General features: G+C 36.1%; 1 protein-coding gene across 1 annotated transcript in view; it reads left to right on the top strand.

Moving 5' to 3' along the window:
* The window catches only part of DEUP1 (deuterosome assembly protein 1), a 39605-nt gene extending 24880 nt beyond the window's left edge, over nt 1–14725 (top strand). Inside the window, exons 11-14 of the mRNA XM_056498151.1 lie at nt 1827–2026; nt 8437–8578; nt 13129–13170; nt 14555–14725. Of these exons, the coding sequence (XP_056354126.1) occupies nt 1827–2026; nt 8437–8578; nt 13129–13170; nt 14555–14725 (555 nt within the window). The remainder of the gene's footprint in view (nt 1–1826; nt 2027–8436; nt 8579–13128; nt 13171–14554) is intronic.
* Nucleotides 14726–16394: the final 1669 nt, after the last annotated feature.

The following is a 16394-nucleotide window of genomic DNA, read 5'->3' on the forward strand; positions in this document are numbered from 1 at the left end:
ATTGTCATAAAAGAACATCACCTTTATCCACACCCTTAAAACAGCACAGATGTCCATCAGTGATGTCTTACCTACACATACATACATACTAATATCTGTATGTGTATATATGATCCATTATTGTGGAAGCATAGATGGATGGGTGTATGGATGGGTGTCTAACTCTTCTCTGCAGTGACACTTTTCTTGAAGATTGAGAAGAGCTTTCTGACAAGGGTCCTTGGAGACATCAGGTTTGTTGTACTTTAACAGTAAAATCCATTTACTACATATACCAAGGTCAATATACATTTCAGTAGATTTGTGGACTTAAAAATTATTTCTTGCTTTACTAATGTGCTGTGAGGATCTATACATTAGAGATTGTGATATATTTGATATTAAGATTCCGTGGATTGGAGAGATTTTTATGGAGATTTTTATGTTTGTGCTGTACAGTGGAGCAGTACACAGACCTCTGAGACCAGTGCCAGCCTAAGTCAGTGTCATGGTGTAATGCATCACAGACAGAGTTACTTTCAGGGTTTAGATGCCAAAAGCAGTGTAGCTGGGCCAGCTCAGTTTTGGGGTTCATGCCATTATAACTTTACTGCTGATTCTAGAGCTATTAGTGGTAGGATGACTTAGCAGTCTCCTTCTCCCTCTCTCTGCCTCTCTTCTCACTTGTGAGACATAGCTGAACCCCTGCTCCCCCATAGTTGCACAAAATATTAAATTTTATTATACCTTCTGGCATTTCCATGCCAGATTGGCTCATAAATTCTGTCTAAAACTAAGCAAGGTGAGGTTCACAGGAAGAGATGACATCAAATCTGTGCAAGGAATAGACAAGCTTTCAAATGCAGGAGCACAGTTGTGCCAGCAGTGTACTAAGAACCAAATCTGTTATGAGTTACTGAGTTCCAAGAGAATAAGGTAAATCCAGGAATATATGAAAGCACAACTTAATGAAATGCAAGGGGTTTTAGTCTTTTGTGTGTAATCTGATAAAGCTTTGGAGAATTTCCTGGTGATGACAGTATATTGTTATTGCACATATATTACACAATGCAGTGCAATACTCTGCAGACAGAGTTCCAAAATAGCTGTCTCAGGTGTGCAGCACAGGCTTTGTGGATTAAGTGATAGGAGAAAAAAGGAACAGACTATCCTGGCTAGACAACTTCCAGAGCTAATCTCCATCTTCCCTTCTTGATATCCTAGCAGATGGGGCTCTGTGGCCCCTGATCACTGTGCACGTGTGGCTTAACTTTCAGTATTTTGCCTTGCATGCCATGTGGGCTAACCCAGCTGTGAAGCAGGGTTTAGTGACAGGGACAGAGAGCACTGTGCTGATGTGGCTTTACTCTCTGCTTCTGAAACTGAAGGTGACTGTCTCAACACACATATTAAATTGTGCCTGTATACATACTCTGTATCTAGTATAGTAATGAACTCCTATTATTTTGCTTGTTATTTTTGGAGGAATTGTTACTGAAGGGAGCAATACAGTCTGTAGCTATAGCTGTTATAGTTGCTTTTATGTCATCAGTTTTACAAAGCAAGCAATAAATTTACAACAATAATATCTTGAATGCATGTTTGCTGAGAAATTTTAATTTGTTCTATTGTGTTATAGAGGCCGTTATCCCTTCCTTTCCATTTATCTACTGTGATTTTTTTTCTGGAGGCAATTTTCTTGGTTTGTCCTAAATGTTGCATGATTATATATGGTAGCTAGGTCTTTTCTTTAGCATAGAACATTGTTTTGTGTTTACTTGTTAAAAATATACCCATTTACTGTGGAAAAAATAACTACTTAATGATGGTATTATCTCCTTTCACAGTGCATAGATTTATGTAACAAAGGACATGGAAATTTCACAGCTTCTGTTCACAAAATGAAACATGAGAATTTAAGACTACAAAATAGCCTTGTTAAACTACAAAATGACACAGAAACATCGATAGTGGGTTGCATGGATACATCTAGAGAAACAGAGCACAGCTACCAAGCCCATTCAAAGATGCAAGAAAAGGAAGAGAGGTAATGTTTAGATTGTACATATTTATGAAACTTCTTGTAAGTGTTTTGGAAGGTTTGACTGGGCCAACTGTCAAGCTTTTTGCTGATTTTCTTCATTCAGAACTCACATCAATATAAATATCAGACCAGGTCAGTATATTTTTAAGGACTTCCTACATTTTTCTGGATGGCTAACAGAAATTGTCGATAAATGATGTCCCAGAAATGTTTAATATCTGTTTTAGTATTTAGCACATGAAACTTTAAAAACCTTTTTTGTGCTGCTCAAGATATTCTTAGTCCCAGATTTTGCAAAATAGAGCAGACTATATTTTTACTACCAAATAAAAACAAGACAAGGAAAGGATAGGAAAACCAACATGAGAGGTAAACTTCTCGATGGGAGGTTCTCTTAATAAGCAATTTGAACTATGGGCCCTGCTGAAAAGCTTTGTGTCCTCTAGTTTAATTTGTTGGAAGTTTCATTAAATGTATTTTAATGCCTTATCTGCTTTTGGTGTTCTTGGGTGACCTGATTTTTAAAAGAAACATAATTTCAGATGCCCTGAGTAAGTCATTCCTACAATAAACTCCTTGTTAGGGAAAATTAATGAGACTTGAGAATAGTCAGACTCACAGAAAGCATTGTAGTGATGACTTTCTTCTTATTTCCCTGTACTCAGTGAGCCATTGAATTGCCTTCAAATGTATTATAATCATGGCATTGCAATTAAAATAAAACAAAATTAAAAACCAAACCAAAACAAAAAACAACAAACTCTCTGCTGCACAGTATTTCACAGTACAGAAAGATAAAAATTAATAGGAATCTAAATACATTGATTATTTGTAATAAAGAACTGACATGATAGCAGTAACATGAAACAGTTCTGTGAAGTAAAGTTGAAATACCTGGAGCCAGAATTGGACATGTTAAGATTTCAAACTCATGCATTTAGGTTTTGGCAAAGATTTAATTATTTTCTTTCTGCAAAATAGAGTGGTATCCCGGTATATGTAGCTCTGTTTTTGACTAAAACTTCTTTTTGAAGAGTGTTGTTTTGTGTTGGAGATAGTATTCATGTGCATATAAAAATAAATAGATATATTATATATATGTATATTTATACACATATACATTATGCAGGCATATATTATATATACTCACATGCATACAGCTGTCTTTGGAAGTGGCAAGTATTCCTGATTTCCTGTGAAGTTTATGTTGAAGATGTTGCTGAAACAAATACTTGTAAACTGAGATACAGATTAGTCTGCACCAGTAGGTCTCATAACTTCACAAATTTGGCCAGTGCAATTTTTGCTCATGCTTCAACTCCTCACAAGTGAGGAAAAGTTAAGATTTTTTTTCCATTTTCTGAGGATTTACACTTGCAGTACATAAGAGACTGTGAAATTTAATTTAGGAGAACATAAATATTTGAGACAATAGAACTATGCATGTAATTTGCAGGATTGTGATTTCATAGCTATTGGAAGATCAATCAAAACTGTGAGACACCTGTGAGAGTTGACCTTTCTCACAACAGAAATCTCAGCCAGACTACTGAACACAATATAAATTATTATTATTATTATTGTAGTTAATATGATGAAACAGATATATTGATCCTGGATTTCAGGAATCTAAATCATGCATTAGAATTCCTAAATGAAAAGCTATTCAGATAAATAAATACACAGATTTTAAAACATGCAAATTTGACATATACTGTGTATGCACGTCACCTAGCCAGTGTTTTTGTGACTGGGTCCTTTCTGTACTGTCAGTTCTCTGTTTCCAAGCAGGAAACTACCTCAGGATTTTTCCAGAAAATTAAAATTAAATTTTCAACTATCAGATGTGTGCAAATAAACTAGGAAATTGTTAAGTTAAATCTGGGGTATGTTTATTTTATTCTGAGCGTAAACTCTGTTATTTCTGATTTAATTTGCAGTTCTGTTTCCATGGAAATTATGGCACTGGAGAAGGGGCACAAAAGACTTTTTTTATGTGGTAAAAAATTAGAAAACATGGTGTTTGTGCAAGGGACAGGTGTATATTCTACAGTATTTTTCAGTTGTGTCTCTCAGTCAGAACTGGAATACTGGGCACAGGCACCATCATGTCTTAGAGAGGAGACCTCTAGAGAATGCACAGGAAATTGCAGGAAGTTATACTGGCAATCCAAAAAGTGGCATGATTTCTTCTTTCTTTCAGTGTACACTGAATTTCTAAATATTAGAAATTAAGATATGCAGAAATAGCATATTTTTGCTAAAAAAGGTCTGTGCCCTCATTCTACCTATAACCACCCTAGTTAATTACTGTTTTCTTATGCAATTATCTTATTTCTAATTGCCATTTACATAAGCTTTCTCTACCCTCAAAATTTCTGTCCTTTAGTTAGACCTTGACCATATGCCCTTGATTTAAATTTGGGCATTGTTGAAGAGGACTTTCTCTGATGAAGCTGATATGTTCAGCTTGTTTCTTCCATAATTAAAACATGCCTGTGAGTTCCAAAATGAAAAGCTATTTATTTACCCCAAAAATAGGTAACTGATCAAGCCAAAGTGCACTTTGTGGGAAGAAAAGTGAAGGGTAAATGCTAAGATTTAATTCCTGCTAACGTAGCTGGGGATCTCTTAATGGATGTGTGTTTGCAGTGAATATCTGTGTTGAGGAGGTTTTCACTACTCTTTGGAGATCATACAACTCTTAGTCACACTCAACACTGTATCAGTTATTACAATAGATAAAGTGGAAGCAGTGAAAACAATTCTTCAGAAAAAGGCTTTTTATCCATTTAAAAATCAAGCTAGCCATTATACTTGCCAGGTAAAAGCAAGAGAACAAATTCTTGAAGACATTCTGGTCATTAAAGATCTGCAGTTTTCTTTCTCAAGACTGGTTATGTCAATCAGCAAAGCTGTGTAAGGAATTTGGGGTTCTTTAGCATCATTGAAGTCATCAGCTGCACAGGGACCAGGCAGATTTTATGTATGAGCCAGGAAAAGTAGATCCTGTCTGTATAAATTCTGTTTGTGAGGACACAGTTCTTTCACTGCTTGTCCCTTGTGTCACCATGTCAACAGTGATTTTATCTGTGGTATGTGCACATGTTAAATACCTTATGACAGTAATCACACCAAAAGCATAAGTTGTTCAGCTGCAGTAGTAGTGTATTTGCATTGGCAGTGTTAACAAATGGACTGCTTTTTACAAATTTGCAGATTTTATTTAAAGTAGATCTGTGTTCTTGGATGTCATTTTGCACATGAACTGGTAGAAGTTTAAACCACAACTGTGAAAACCATCCAAAGTAAAAGCACAGTATCCCTATCAAAGCAGCTCAGTGTATGTGTCATGTTTTTCCAAATTACCAAGCAGCCCCAGAAATCCTATGGACCACACTAGGGATGGGAGAATGGGAGTTCCTTTTTAAGAAAAGTCTTTTTTCTTCTTCTTCTTTTTTTTTTTTTTTTTTTTTTTTTTGCAGGGGGAAAGGGGAGGTATTTTATTATCTAAAGGCTACCATAACCCAAGTCAAGTAGGCATTCAGGCACTCAAGTCTGAAAATTCTATTCTAACACAACAGTAATAATTGTTATTAAATACATAGAGAAGCAGTTCTGGGCGGAACAAAGAACACAGAGCACATTGACTTTACTATGGGTTTAGAGAGAAAATTACTTCCAAAAAGGTCAGAACAAGAGATTTTATAAAAAAAAACCTGTGATTTTATTATTCATGCCATCTATCTTCAGTTGTGGCAGGCTTTTTTTCACAGTGCCTTTCATCCAAACCATAGATGGAATGGATTTCAAAATAGGGAGAAAAATAAATTTAAAAGGTATTTTCCTGTGTCCAGGGAGCAGAGTGTGTTTATGTAAAGAAAAGCATGAAAGAAAGGAGAAAACTCTGCCTCCATAAAAGTAAACATTTTAGGTGATTTAGAAAACTGGAAGGTTTGGTGAACAGTCTCAGTTTTATGTCAGCATGCATAATAATAATATTATTATAGTTAAAATAAAATTATAGTAACAAATAATAATACAGCATCATGCTTATAATTTGCTTTGCTGTAGCATTCAGGGTATCTTAATCACAGCTTCTTTTATAATCACAGAAAAAGAATATGTTCTTCATTAGTCCTCTGAGTTGTTCTGCACAGCCCATGTACTGAATACTCAGTTTCATGGTTTAGGGCTGTTGTGGCTTAACCTGGCATATAAACAGCACACATCTGCTTGCTCACTCCCCCACTCACAAGGAAAGAATTGGAATTTTTTTAAAAGTGACATTCATGTGTGGAGATGCCATTTAATAGGACAGAAAAGAAAGGTAGTAGTAAGAACAACAATAACAATAATAATAGTAATGCTATAGTTAGAATATATGAAACAAGTGATGCCCGGTGAAACAGTGCAATTGCTCACCACCTGTCATGTGATGCACAAGCAACCTTCCCCCAGCTTTTTATTGTTGAGCATGCTCCCATGTGGTCTGGAATATCCCTGTGGTCAGCTGGGATCAGCTGTCCCAGCTGTGTCCCTTCCCAAATCCTTGTGCACCCCCAGCCTTCTCTCTGGTGGGGTGGGGTGAGAAGCAGAAGAGCCCCTGGCCCTGTGTGAGCTCTGCTCAGCAGTGACTAAAACATCCCTACCAACACTGTTTCCAGCACAAATCCAAAACACAGCCCCATACAAACTACTGTGAAGAAAATCAACTCCATCCCCATGAAAACCAGGAGAAGGGCTTATGTAAAAGCAGGTCCATCAAGGCTCCACAGCCACTGTCTCCCAACCAAATATTTAAATTAAGATTACAAAATGATGGTGTGATCTTTCTGCAGAAAACACTGTCTTTTCCCTGTGCTTGGAAAGTTCTTTTTATTTAAAAAGTTAAAAAAAATACTGAGTAGCACTGCATACTCTTGAATATTTATTAAATTACATTTTAGTGGCAGAGAAAATGCTCTTTAAAAGCTTTTATAGCTGCATTTCAAATGTTTTAGGATATTTGCAATGATAGAATTTGTTCAAACTGCTATCATTTTTTAGTAGTTACCTCCCAAGATTAAAATTTCATCATAAGCACAGCCCTCAATACAATGGAAATTTTCATCTCAGCTAGAAATACTGAAATACTAGAATCTGAAATACTTTTTTTGCATGTTTTGGTAGATACCACAAGGAATGATGCAATTGAAAATTAGTGTAATTTCACAGACATCTGGACAAGCAAGTCTCAGAATTTTCTGCTTTTATCAATAGAGAATCAGAATTGTTCAGTTAACTATTCTGAATGGGAAGAAAACGGCTTTCTTTTTTTTTAGGTTGCTATTAACCCTAATAGTTTTTGCTTTACATAAATAGAAATTATTAGGAATGTATACTCACACATCAATTCTGATCACCGAGATACAAGAGTTTTGGAACATCATAATAAAATTACTTAAAATTACTATTTGAGCTTGAAGATTTCCTTTATTGTTACAAAAGCATGGTATTGTACAATTTTTTAGAAAGTGTATTTTAAAAATCTAATAACTTTTTATATTAATCTCCAAACTGTTATTATTAAATCAGTGGCAAAACTATCATTGCAGTAAAAATGCAGAGCCAAGGATTCCTGTACTATTTTTTGTTTAAGCATTTATTCTAAATTCTAGCCACTTGAACACAGTTATTTAAGATAATTTTAGATCAAAACTGACTAATCATCCAACCACTAATAAAAGCTTTTTTCTCTCCTCTCACACTTTTCTTATTTCGTATTTCATTTCCTCCACTCACCCTGGTTCCTAGACATGGCCAAAGGGTGCTTGCATTGCTTTTCCCACTGGAAAGCCAAAGGAATGGTAGCTATTACCAAAGGATTGGTAACAAACACTTAATGAGCCTTGGCATCTTCAATTCTTGGAGTGAGTTTGTGTTTTAGCTCATTCTGCCACAATTATAGCAACCAAGGCAAGGTTCCTCAACCTAAGCTCCAGTGAAAGGGTTTAAATTGGGGTGGTTTAATTCACAGCTGAAGCAGACAAGAGAAAGCACACTCAGACTTTTACAGTAACCTAGGTGGAAATTGCTAAATTGCTGCAATTTAGTAATTCTGAATCTTATGCCCATAAATTCATGCATGAAGCAGTTTGAACAGCTAAGTAATCGAAACTATGTAAACAAATAAATGAAAAAAACCCTTGGCTTTGCTGTGATAGCTTAAGAGTTTTAGCTGGGTTTCATATTTCAATTTTTTTTTCTTTTAGATCTTTCCAAAATAAAGATTCATGGAAAGTGGAATGTCAACAGACTAGTATGCTCACTGCTGGTGGAAACCACAGAAACTGCAGTCCTGCTTTGTATGGCCAAGGCAGTATCACTGGTTCAAAAAGTGGTAACACTTTATCTTCTCATCCACTTCACAGAGGTCATGAAAAGAAAACAGTCTATAAATCTCCATTACTACCAGTGGGGTATCCTTTGGGTTTTCCTGGGCCATTCCCTGAAGTGAGCAGAAAAGGCAACTTTGAGAGTACTGCTTACAATGTGGAAGAAATAAAATTATTGGTAAGTAACTATTTTCCTATTATACTTGTACTCTCAAAAATCCATCCATGGACCAAACGCAGCCTTAGGAGCCAAAAATCAGATCACTCTTGTTGTCATTGTTATTTATACAGTGCCAGCCTAGCAAAAATGGAAATACCTTATCCTAACAGAAATGCTGTTTTTCTGGAGATTAAACATCCCCTACTGAGCCATACCTCTGTTCTAATAACAATGGTGATAATTACCTGCCATTATGTGACTGTGAGAAAGATTTCTACATTTTACATTTTATTGGCTTCTATATTGGGGCACTTTACTTTGTGTTGCCTCTGTAAGAGCACTCTGCCTCAAGTGTATTTCCATAATACCTGCAAACTTACTCCTTAAGTGCCATTAGACAAATTCCTATTTGATCTGATGGATGAAATCAGAAAAATCACAGCAACAATTTTCCATATGTTAGCTATTGTATTTGAAAGGAAACAGAAATTATTACTGTGATCCTTATTTCTTCTTGAAGTGCAGGAGTAATAGGACAGCATTCTTTCTTTTGGTCTTCATAGGCTGGAGACTACAAACTTCATGACAAGTGGGACAAATCTCACTTTGCCTAGGACAACTTAAGAAAATCTTTCCATAATTATTTGGCTTTAGCGCTCCCTTTGAATTTGAGCTTTATTCTCTTCCTTAGTATCTCCTCCCTTAGGCCTCCACTACAGGCCACTGTTGTTTTGCACTTGACAAATTAGCACTTTCCTGACCTCAAACCATGAAATCATACCATCAGTAAGCAGTGAAATACAGAATGTAAGTGAGGAGTGAACTACAGGGCTCCCTCTGGCCATCTGTGATACATGGATCTTTGTATCAGGAGATCCTCAGCTGCAGGGCTCTGGTTGAACTTATAGAGGGAGAAGAGGGCAGACTTCAGCATTTCACCATTATACCGTGGTTGTTGTACTCCAGTTCTGCTGTCCACTTCAGAAACAAATGCATGTGCTTTCCTGTCAGAGATGTGGCTGCTGCAGAACTATCTCCATAGTGCAGAATCTCACTGCTGATAGGAAGAACCATAATGATGGTGTGCCTGGGAAGCAGGGATTGCAGTGCAGCCCTTCACTGACTGTGGTCCCCTCAGCTCTGTCCCAGTAGTCTGAGAACAGTGAGAGCCATGTAGTCCCAGATGTTTGACCTCACTTCCATTTTTATATTCTTCTGTTTCACAGGAATTTTAAGTAAATAGCTTTTAGTTTCTCATGGTTTGAGACTTTTCCTTTTAAACTGCAAATCATGAAAAGAGTAATTTGGACTTTTCCAGGTCAGTCTGATAAACACCAATTCTTCTCTCTTCTGTCAGAACTGTCAGACAGAGACACCAAATCACAAAGCTTCCGTTTCCAGAAAGCCTGGGAAAAATGTCCATTCTGAGACACTTCTACAAGCTGCAGGGAAGCTATTTCCCAGCTGGCACTCAGGTCAGGGTCAATGCCAAGACTTCCCAGTTGGTGTGTGGGCAAAGTACATAACAAAACTATTAAGCAAGAGATATTTCTCATACAGAGTCTAGGTCCAAATGAGTGGCATTGAAGCAGGTACAAGTTCAGACCACTGAAATTAAATCGTCACTCAGGCTGACATTGAGTATCACAGCTTTAGTGGAGAAATCATTCAACAGTCTGTTACTCCAGAGTTCTGTATTCAAATGCAAAGCTGCTGCATTGAGGAGAAAGAGAGGGGGGAAAATACACAGTATGTTATACCAGAGTTCTTTGACAGAGTTCTGAGGTCTTCAGGGGTATAGAACACGGGGACAGAGTCGACATGAAATCTCCACTATGTTCAAAACTTCGGAAAATGTTATAGAGCGCTAGTTTTCTGAAGAATATTTGTAACACCAATAGAAAACATCAGGCTTCTAGGTGATGTCCTGATATCTACCAAAATTACTCTCTTGGTATTGAGAAGGAGACAAAATAGTCTGTAGGGCTTTAGACAGTGACTTAAATCACTCCTCCTGGTAGAGAATCTTCAAAGATAAATGTAAATGTTCCACTGGAACCTCTGCCCTTTCACATTCTTACTTAGAGGTTACATGTATAGAGAGAGTCATTCTTTCCTTAAATAAACTAGAAAGCTCAGCTGGGATTCACTGGAAATTCCCATAACCCCAAAAATTCTTGTTTCAAGGGTTTTCAAATCTAGGGAGATGCTTTTTCTCTGAACAGTACTTTATGCTGTGTTCTCTTTCTGAAATGAGCAACTTCAGAAAATTATTCTTGATCTTTTAGTCATATATACTTTCTCATGTTTTCTCTTCAGATGATAGACTGTTGTTGTTTGTTCTGGCTTTCAAGACTTGGAAATACAAGATTTCAGCTGTAATAATTAAAATTTAAATTAGACATTAGGGAATTTTCTAACATTAGTATGGAAACTTGTTTAATAAATAGATTGCAATAGAAAGCTGTAAATTTTGCCACTGGACATCATTAGGAATAATTTTGGCAGTCTTGATCCTACCCTGAGGCATGCTATAGTCCATGCCTCTCACTCCTAGGTATTACTATTACCTAGCTATGTAGGCCCTCTAAAAATCTTTTATGTCACTCAGCAATTATCTACGCATCTCAAATTTAATTTTCTTCTATGAGATGAAGCATGTTTAAAACGGGCACCTGCTGGCTAAGATGTAGTTAGTGTAGAGTTAGAGGAAACTACTCCCAAAACATCCCAAATTTAGTCACTGTGAGACTTTAATTAGCCAGACCAATTTCTACTCTTGGAATTACAAAATCTTTCCTGGAAAGCAGAAGCAGCTAAGCATGAGAAGACTCTAACACTGGGGTTTGGCCGCTCATGATTTGACCAGTAAATGTTAAAATATCCCACGAGTTAAAGCTTTCTCCAAAAAATGGAGAAAAAAAAATTTTCATCCAAAAATGCTGGGACAACTCATGGGGCAAGTAAGAGATTACTTCTAGGCAAATTAATTAGGCAGATCTGTCTCTCTCTGTCTGAGAGAGAGCTATAGCTTCTTGAAGGGCTCCTCCCCAGCAACCCAGAATTAATTCTTAACAACTTTGGGTAGTTCTTATTAAGGAGAATGCATACTTCATATTTCATCTATAGAAATATGCATCTCTGTCAGGTGCACTCCTTCATTTCCAGCAAATGATGAGGCAGAAAGGTGATTCTCATTACTGGTATACACCAAAGAATTATGACATCAGCTAGCATTGTAGAAATGAAAGACTAGAGTCCTTGCTGCCTTATTACCCAAATAAGTTAGATGGATAGTTTATGATGAACTCATCCCTATCCAGTTTCAGTTAGAAAATCAAAAGACATAAAAGCAGTAATATCTGAGAAAAAGAAATTCAAAACCAGGGACCATGAATCTCATCTGAGACATGGATTAAAGCACTTTCTTTGTGGTTTTTCTTCCTCAGAGGCCAAAAGTTAAGACAATAAAGAACATAATGAAAGAACAGACCAGAGGCTTGGAAAGCAAAGTGCTGCTAACAAGGAGTGTTGCCTTTTAGACTTGCTTAGATAAAACCTTCTCTCAAAGTGCATGAAAAACAATGCATTAGGGATCCATCTAAAATCATAGTCTGTGATGTCTGACCCTCGGGTAAGGAGCTGTGGGGAGCCATGACCTGCTTATTCTAAGTGATAAACATCCTTCTCTCCACTCTAAAGGAATTCAGAAATGTCTCATTTCTGTATTTCAAGAAGAAACACATCAAAGTGTACCAGTTGAAGCAAAGGACATACAACAGTTTGGGAAGATAGCTTGATTGTGAGGCCAGTGTGTTTCCAATGACAAGTCAGAAGCTGTTACCCTGAATCTCTAAGAATCTTTTATAACTTGATGTAAAGTTTCTGAGACTGGCATCTGTGTAAATCTGCAGTCCATAAGGAAAAGTCTGACATGACATTTTTCTCTAGGTGATGACTCCTATTAAATTTGTGATTCAGATCCAGATTTTCCCATTTTCTCATGCTTCTCACTGCAAGTATTTTATTTGCTTAGCATTGAATCAGTGATTTCATAGCTGGTATTCAGTAAGGGAAACACATCATGATTCTTTAAGTGAAGCCTCCAAATCCAATGTATTCTTCAGAACACAAAAGCCTTCTTCAAATAATTCAAAATAGTACTAAGAATTCTGTCACTGAATTTTGACATCACAAGATGTATTTGTGACCTAGCCCTTGAAGGAATAAATGGGATGCAGCCATGGCATTCAGAATGTCAGGAAAAACTCCTCACATGGGAGCAGTGATAATTTATGAATGGGAAATCATGCACGTGTTTATGAAGAAAATCAAAGGCAGGTGATGTCCTTCCATTTTCTTAAACTTTAGAGGACTGGCATTCTTTCTTATTCTTTGCTAGTACAAGGATTGAGAGAGGGGTGTAATGGCACAAAATGTTCCAATACCTTTGGGTTTCTTATTCATACAAGTCAAATTAAGTAACTTTTTCTTGCCCATCATTAAAACATTAATTTGGAGGGATTGAGAAAAGGAAGATTCTGCTTTTTCTGTGAATTGTATTTTAGGAGCCCTGTACAATAGGAAGCCTCTCTCACTCAAGAAAGATGGTATTAAACTCAGAATTTATTTCCAGCTATCACTTACTTCTGTACTTTGAAAAGAAAAGGGGTTTCCTATAGGAAACATCTCAGAGTCAGCTGCAAAAGGCTTGAATGGATTGGTGCTTTAGAGCATTTTTCTAATTAGTATCTTTTAGCCTTTAAAGCTGTTAAAGATCAGTTTTCAATGAAGTTGAAAACAAAGTCCAAATCTTTCTCTAGTTGCTGTGGAAGTAGGGAATACCCCATTCTGATACAGTGGAGCCTGGAGTGAAAATTTATGGATATAACAGAATTGGCCTTTTCCACAGGCCATCTGAATATCTGAATTCCTATTTGATGTGTTGACATATAAACTTCATTTTTAAATTCTAGGGAAAAAACCCTGAAATTTTAGACTAATAATTTAATGAGTAACTCAAACTATTTAAGATATGGTTTAATATTATCTTTAAGATTAAAGATGTCAATAATTTTTCCCAATATATGGCAATATAAAGATAGAAGATACCTCTCTTTTAATATTAGAGCTCCTATACTAAGTTTTTTTCCTCAGCCAAATCTTAAAAATTTGTCATAAAATTGCATTTATCTCTTCAAAAAAGCATTGAATGTATTTAAACAGGTATAGTATCTTTAGGAAAAGAAAAATTATTTCATATTTGTTTTGATAAAGATATTCCAGTGAATGCATCTTACGTATTAGCAAAAAACTTAACAAAAATTGGTGCTTAAAAATTTAGAACTTGTTCCAGCAAAGATTCTCACATCCTTTGCTTTATACAACTCTGCATCCCATGACAACCATCTAAAGGCTCATTATTGGTATGGTTTGTGTCTGAGTCTACTAAATGCTCATTAAATTGAAAGATTTTTCAGTGAATTACTTGCAGTGAACAAAAATTTAGTACATTCTCCAGAATGTCAGGACTTGGAGTTAATAGTACTGAAATGAGCACAGGTTTTCTTCCTTTCCTCAGAAAGCATCATATCACAGAAGCAGAGAGCTAAAATTCCAGGAGACAATCAGTAGTATCCAACACTAATTATACTCTGTAATTCCAAAAAAGATAATTGTCCTGTGCCCTGGTCTACATTATACAAATAATTCTGCCTAGTGGGATATTTAAATCTTTAATGGCCAAACTACATGCTAATGCTATGAATATCAGAGGTAATCAAATACAACTTTCAGTTCATGTAATTTAGGCACATGGATGCCTTCAAAAGTGCATGTCTTAAAAAATGGTGCTTTCTTGAAGAAATAGTAAAGCATTATAGTGTTATTAGCTGCTATAGGTCGAGATGTTTTTCACATCTAGAATTTGATAATGCAAACACATTGTAGCACTTGCTGGTTTTTCCTAATCATGATTTTCTGTTCATTGCTCAGTCTACCCCTGAGATGTCCTCCCTTGCAACAACAGAAAAGTTCCTTCAAGAGGAAGATAAACATGCAAGAGAATTTGAAGAACGTTTAAATTCACACCTTGAAGAGCTGCAAAGATATTCTGAAAATACTCTAAAAAAATATGCCAGGATGCAGCAAAGCAGGCATACTTAAGCCAGTCACATAATTAAGAAAAGCAAACCAAGTAATCACCCATGAGTTTCTCAGAACTAAAATCTGCAACTAGCTGCTTAATGTATTTAGGCACATTGCCAATAGCATGTATTTGTAACACCAAGTTTTCAAGAAAATCATCATTGCCCTACAGATTTAAGTATATTGTAACTTGACTATATTACAAAGTAAACTCTAAACATATTCTAAAATATACAGGTGGATTTTGCACAGTTAAATTGTGTGCAGCAGAGACCCTGTTGCAGCACTGTAAATTAAGATAGTTACAATTCTGTAATGTACAGAGGGCTAATAAGTGGAATTTTTCCATTGAAATTAGAATCAAAAAAGAGAAATTTTTTAGATTGTACAGAAAAATAATAAAGGCCTTTAACCATGTCTCAGCTCCTGGCATGAAAAGCTTATCTATGCTCTGGTGATTCTTGGCTGTGGAAATAGCCCCTGGAAATGCTGCTCTGAGAAGAACATTAGAAGGCCAAGCACATATTTTGAAGCCACCCATATTGCCCCTTTTACCAGACTTACAGAATTCACCAGGGGCAGAACCTGATTTCAGACACTTTACATTGAGACTTTAAAATTTTTAAAACCTGTATTCATAAGCACCTATTTTGGATTGAAGTTTTGTTACCATGTTGTCTCATTGTTTAATTATATTGGAACATTGAGGAAAAACTTTAACTTAAGACAACATGTGATCAGTCTTAGGTAAGGGCCTAAATTCTTTACATTTTCCTACATCATAGGAAAACATTATATAACTGAGCAGAGTTAATTCAACTCCATGTGCTGAAAATCTGCATCATATTGAGATTCTTTTTATTTGCAATTCATACTGAATTCTATTGCTGTGCAAGCGAAACAGAAATTACAGACACTGTTGATGAACCACCAATTTCAGTGAATGAGATACTGAAGAACTACTTTCCAGCATATACTGTTGCCAACTTCCTGGGAAAATCTGGATAAAAATAATACCAGGCTGTCAAACTGCTCCAGTTTGTGAGTAAAAGAAGTCTCATTAATATTCAGGACCATGGCTAAAATGTAAATTGTTTTTTGATGCTATATTTCCACTAAGACAAAATACACTACATCATACTTACACAAAATACCAAGATTTTAAATACCAGTTTGGCTCAGCTTGCAGTAAAATGAGCAATGAAGATGAGGACATCAGAGAATCTTTTACAGGAAAATTCGGGAAAATTACTAGACTCAGCTGGAGGAACAAGGACTGAATAAAAAGATGACTGAAGGACATCTGAACAAACTAAATATATACATATCCTCAGCTTAGAGGGAGGTGCAGTTTTAAAAGAATTAATGAAGAAATTCAGAAACCTCTGAAAATAAAGCTATATTTTAAGCTGGGAAAGATCTGTAGAAGCAAAAAGACAGCAAAATACTGTCTTTCAGAAGAGCAAAATAAATAGCCATTTAGCCAGAGTCTTTTGCCACTTTCAGATTCAAACATACAAGATGACAGTCTGCTCCAGATCTTCAAAGAAGTGTATGTGCCTGCCTCCAGTTCAGGCCTGAGGATACCTCTCAAAGTATAGGTCCATGAGATAATGCAGAATGAGTGAAGGGAATAATCAAAAAATGGGGGTTTTTTTTCCTAATGCTTTTAAAGATCTGGGCAAGC

Source organism: Oenanthe melanoleuca, chromosome 1, assembly GCF_029582105.1.
Source record: "Oenanthe melanoleuca isolate GR-GAL-2019-014 chromosome 1, OMel1.0, whole genome shotgun sequence".
Lineage (NCBI taxonomy): Eukaryota > Metazoa > Chordata > Aves > Passeriformes > Muscicapidae > Oenanthe > Oenanthe melanoleuca.